Raw genomic sequence first — 5,674 nt, forward strand, 5'->3', positions numbered from 1 at the left:
ACCCCCACCCCTCCTTTCCCCAACCCCTACCCGGATCTGTCCTTGAACTCAAGATTTAAAAACAAAGCGTGTAACCTGCTGGAGCATATCAGACTAATGTTATGTAAGTCAGAGACAAGCGTCTAGCGAAATTTCATAAAGGATGCCCTCTGTGCGGGGGGGGGGGGTGTATGACGAAAAAGGTGCGAAGATGAAAGGCGACCAATTGGACTTGTGTTGAACAGGTAATGCGCGGGCTATTTTTGCGATCGGGTTCTACCATTTCAGTCAAAATTGGAAGCTCCACCCATATTGAGAAAAAAACGAACTATCCATTGGTTTTAAACATAACTAATGGTGCCTTCATTTTAAAGATTGGTCTTTTTATAGTGACCAATCATATGGCTTAATTTAAAACCACATGATTGTATACGTTGGACCCTGTTTTCCGGATATTTTGTTTAAGTGCTGTGATAAAAGTTCGTGCTCTTAAATGAATATTATTTGGGCAGTTTAAGTAATTCACCTTGGCCATTTCTTTCATTGAGGTAATCAGTGTTAGTGTTCAAATGAATTGAATTAAAGTTATTCGGACTCACATCTTCATTTCCGTGTGTGTTTATGTTTAAACACATAGGACGTACTAAATAATACATATGTTTCAATTACCTTGGGATACAAGAGGATAATGTGGTACGGATACTCGCAGCCGCCTACACCCTTTTGGTAAGTAAAGCTTTAAATAGATTTTGAAAAAAATATAGTCGCATGTGTATAGGAGCGGTCTTTTGTGTAGATTATATTAAAATTCTTCATTTTAAAATATCACCCCATAATGTTAACCTTACCAATTCACCCCACCTAAATTTTCCATATTTTGCGATAAACGTCGAAATTATCATCGCTCTATAACCCACCCCCTTTAAACACGCATGAAAATGAAATAACTTTTTACCCCTATGTAAAACAAAATAACCTCCTGATGTATAAATGTGATCAAACAAATAGTATGGACATAAGTATCATTGGTACCTATATTATCAAACATACTCTCTTAGATACTAAAATATCGATCTATATTTTAAGCGTGACACTTCTATTTATGTGGGTTCTTTAAACTCATTTAATATATTTTTAAAGACTTTTGATGTTTTATATATACGGACATAATTTAATACAGTTAAATACGTACGACTTTGAGACTTTCCCGCATCCCCACGCATACTTATCGCTTTTATCTAACCTTCATATAATATACATATGGAAATAATATAATATAGTAACGTTTATAATAAATACACACAACTATCAACTACGTGACTTTTCCCTCACCCCCCGTCCGCACACTTATCGCATTATGTGTACAACTCACCATCTACCCACACCATCACCTACATTTTAAGTACACACATTATTTCGTCAACTTTCGTTTACATCTTTTTTTACAATTCGTTTTTACCTTATGTAATAGACATACGGAAATTCAATACAATTTTAAGTTCATAAAAAATACACACAAATCCGCGACTTTCCCGCACCCACACGCATACTTATCGCATTACTTAATACCCATACATCGACCCCTACACTTACACTCACAGCTTTACAGCTACCAAAACACTATCAATTACATCTTTGTTTTCACTATTTCCAACATTTACAATCTCACCTGAATATTCACCAAGCCTTACACCTAAATCTACAAGTACGTTTACACATTGGCTATAGTTAATTTAAATGATGCACTACACTTTTTTAAGTTCATCTAGGGTCTTTAAAATACTGCTGAGGATTGTATGCTTGTTCACATTAAATCTTTATTAAAACATTAAACAAGCATGGTCTGCCGAAAAGAGAAACGTTTTGTCTATATAGGCGCGTTGATTTTTGAGCGCATAGCGAAGTATTGTTTCTACGGTAGAAATTAAACCAAGGGAAATAATCGAAAAATCAACTTGTCGGCTGTAATGAGCTTGAGGTTTTTAAAAGTTTATTGTCCGTATAAATTTTGCCATACGTTAAAACTAATACCGATCGATAAAGGATTTAATTACGCTCATTTTGATGTACGTTAAACGCATGAAACTTTAACGATAAGGTCTTTAGGATGTTTTAAAAAATCGAAAGTCTAAGAAGCATGCTTCTCTCTATTTCAATGCTTCCTCATAAACTTCTATATAAAAATTCTGCCACCTAACCTACTAATCTATGTGTGTGTATATATATATATATATATATATATATATATATATATATATATATATATATATATATATATATATGTATGTACTATGTCAGTGCATGTAATTAAACATTTGAATACATTGTCACATAGGCCTACATGTAATTGATGGCTTTTTTCTGAGAGTAATTTACGTGAATGCTTGAATTAGACTTTGTATGGGTACGCATTTCATGAACACAATATATGAACAAAATTGAACCGTTTAGGAAGGAAATGGTTGCATTAAACTTTGTGTGGGTAAATATTTCATGAACACAATATATGAATAAAATTGTACCGTTCAGGTAGGAAATGGTTGCATTAGACTTTGTGTGGGCAAATATTAAATGAACACAATATATGAACAAAACTGTACCGTTCAGGAAAGGACTGGAGTTGGCCAATGGTTCAAGGACACGGTTAAAGAAGGGTTCTGTGAAATTGTACAACCATCTTTTTTCAAAGTCTGCCCAATGTTCCGAGAATAGTCCGATTTTGGTAGTGCCTGGAACAATATGTTATTCAATTAACAGAATATTAATAACCAGTTAGTAGGAATTTTATTGTAACTAATAGTTGTGAAACTGGCTCTTAGTGCTAGGTGGTTAAGAACAACTGGGACATTGAAAATGAATAGTTAAAAAAATCAATATTACAATATCCTTTACAATATTACAGGTACGTAGTTCTGCTTATTATTGATAAAAATATTTTTTAACTTGAAACGTGTGTATCTATAATGAATTATTGTGTGACTAGAAAAAACCGGAGTAATCTCCCCTAAACTTTCTCGAATATTCTTATATAACACTACGGGGGATAGCAACGCGGGATATAGACATGATTTTTAATCAATTTTTAATTTCTTAAACTTTTAAAAATATATTAGAATCTCGTAGAAAAAAAGCATTGCGCACCAAGTGAATGGCAAACAATATGTGTATAATAGTGCGGAACATTATTAGAACTTTATAAATTCATTTTCGTTTTTTGAGAAATCAGAAATAGCGTAAATTACTATTTCCGGTCAACGGAAATTACATCACTGGTACCTAGGTTACATTATAGTATGGCTAAATAGTCTAACAGAGCATTGGTGATTGCGCTTTGGAAATCTAAGCACAAAGCCTGGGACCTAAGTTGACAAGAAAGGTCAAAGGCCACCAATACCACAACTGTTCATGTATAGAATGTTTAAAGTATATAATTTACTTACCCGGGGCCGTGGAGTTCTTCCATTTATTATCAGCTGCTTGCACAGTTGAGAGAAGGGTTAGTATTAAGGCCAGGCGGCAACCAGACGTCATCACGGCTTGCACGTCTGCAAACATAGTCAACTTTAGTGACCTTGCTCCAATGCTATTTATGTCTGTATGTCTGTTAAATTTGTCTATAAAATTTGTCTGTAAAATTTGTCTGTAAAATTTGTCTGTAAAATTTGTCTGTAAAATTTGTCTGTAAAATTTGTCTGTAAAATTTGTCTATAAAATTTGTCTGTAAAATTTGTCTGTAAAATTTGTCTGTAAAATTTGTCTGTAAAATTTGTCTGTAAAATTTGTCTGTAAAATTTGTCTGTAAAATTTGTCTGTAAAATTTGTCTGTAAAATTTGTCTGTAAAATTTGTCTGTTAAATTTGTCTATAAAATTTGTCTGTAAAATTTGTCTGTAAAATTTGTCTGTAAAATTTGTCTGTAAAATTTGTCTGTAAAATTTGTCTGTAAAATTTGTCTGTAAAATTTGTCTGTAAAATTTGTCTGTAAAATTTGTCTGTAAAATTTGTCTGTAAAATATGTCTGTTAAATTTGTCGGTTAAAAATTCGTCTTTAAAGTATCAATTCTTTCGGTTGTTCCTGGTCAGTCTGCAAGTGTATCATGGGTTATGTTGATCTATATGAAGTCGCTGCCTGTAGCAGTAACTATAATTTAAAACACGACGTTTTGGAAACAATCCTATTTACTCATGTTAATCCTTGTAGAATCCGCTGGAATCTAATTTGTACAATCTCATCTAGCTTACATAAGTTCCGAAACTCACAGTGTATGCTTAAATTTGATTGGCCAAAAGAAACGATCCAGTGATCGCCTTAACATTAACATAATTTTGGTGGTAATTTTATGCATAGTTCTGGCAACCCCGTTGGTGATCTGTTTGTGACAAGGCGCCCTAAATTTACAAGGCTGGTGCTTTTGTCAATTTGGAATGTGAAGTTAAAACTCGACGTCTCACGACACTTTTTATGTCCCATGTTGTAATGTCCGATTCAGTTCTTGTCATGTCAAGTATTGTTTAATAGCTCGTGACTATCTGTGTGAGAGATCCCTAATTACAGTTCTCATGGCCTGGAAACATTTATTTTAAATTGTTTGCGTCCTCTGAGTAGGCAAAAGAAAAAAACTTTAAACCACATAGAAAAATATAGGTTAAATTATTCAGAATTTTTTTTATTCAAGAGGACATAAAGCTGCCTACCCAATAACATAGACACGGTCTCTATAGGACTTATACCTAAAATCTCAATAGAACAGAGATATGCCCCATTTTAGGGTATGTATTGTTACACTAGGACATATACCTAAATACTCAATAGGACAGAGAGATGCCCCCTTTAGGGCATATGCATTGTCTAACTAGGACATATAACTAGATTCTCAACAGGACAAAAAGCTGCCCCCCCCCCTTTAATAGGATATAGGCACAGTGCCAAAATGACATAAAACTAAATTCGCAATAGGACAATACCTCCCCCACTAGGACATCTATTCTCAATAGGACATAGAGCTGCCGCCCTTAGGACATAAGCATAGTCCCACAAGGACATATACCTAAATTCTCAATAGTATAGTTGTCGCCTAATACGACATTGGCACAGTGCCAATAGCACATATATATAAATTCCAAATAGGACAAAGATCTCTCCCCCCCCCCCCACACTAGGACGTATATATTCTCAATAGGACATAGAGCTGCCCCCTTTAGGACATATGCATAGTCCCACTAATTTATATAAATTCTCGATAGGACAAACAGTTGCCCCCCCCCCCCCCACCCAATAAGAAATAGGCACATAAAGGTGCCCCTTTAGGACATAGGTATAGTCCCACTATAAATATTCTCAATAGGACATAAGCCTCCCTCCCAATAGTACATATAAATTCTCAATAGGACATAGAGATGCCGCCCTTAGAACATAGGCATAGTCCCACAAGAACATATACCTAAATTCTCAACATGACAAACAGCTATTCCCCCCCCCCCCACTTATAAGAAATAGGCACAGAGTCATCATGGCATTTACCTGAATTCAAAATAGGACAAGGAGTTGCCGCGTTTAGGACAAATGCATCATCCCACTCGAACACTTACCTACATTTTCAATAGGACATATAGTTGCCCCTTTTAGGAAATAGGTACAGTCCCACTAGGACTAATACCGAAATTCTTAATAGGACATACAGCTGTCCTCCAAGTAG

The 5,674-nt window shown here is 34.8% G+C and overlaps 1 protein-coding gene across 1 annotated transcript; it reads right to left on the reverse strand.

Moving 5' to 3' along the window:
• Window positions 1-2,579: 2,579 nt before the first annotated feature.
• On the reverse strand, window positions 2,580-4,242 carry LOC131942120 (uncharacterized; the record flags this gene model as incomplete). The annotated part of the gene is given in 3 exon segments (XM_059301849.1): window positions 2,580-2,708; window positions 3,420-3,524; window positions 4,162-4,242. Coding segments are annotated over 3 exon segments (238 nt in total), but the record flags the coding sequence as incomplete, so codon positions are not given.
• Window positions 4,243-5,674: the final 1,432 nt, after the last annotated feature.

Source organism: Physella acuta, unplaced genomic scaffold (assembly GCF_028476545.2).
Source record: "Physella acuta isolate Inbredline_101_S28 unplaced genomic scaffold, ASM2847654v3 ptg000388l, whole genome shotgun sequence".
Lineage (NCBI taxonomy): Eukaryota > Metazoa > Mollusca > Gastropoda > Physidae > Physella > Physella acuta.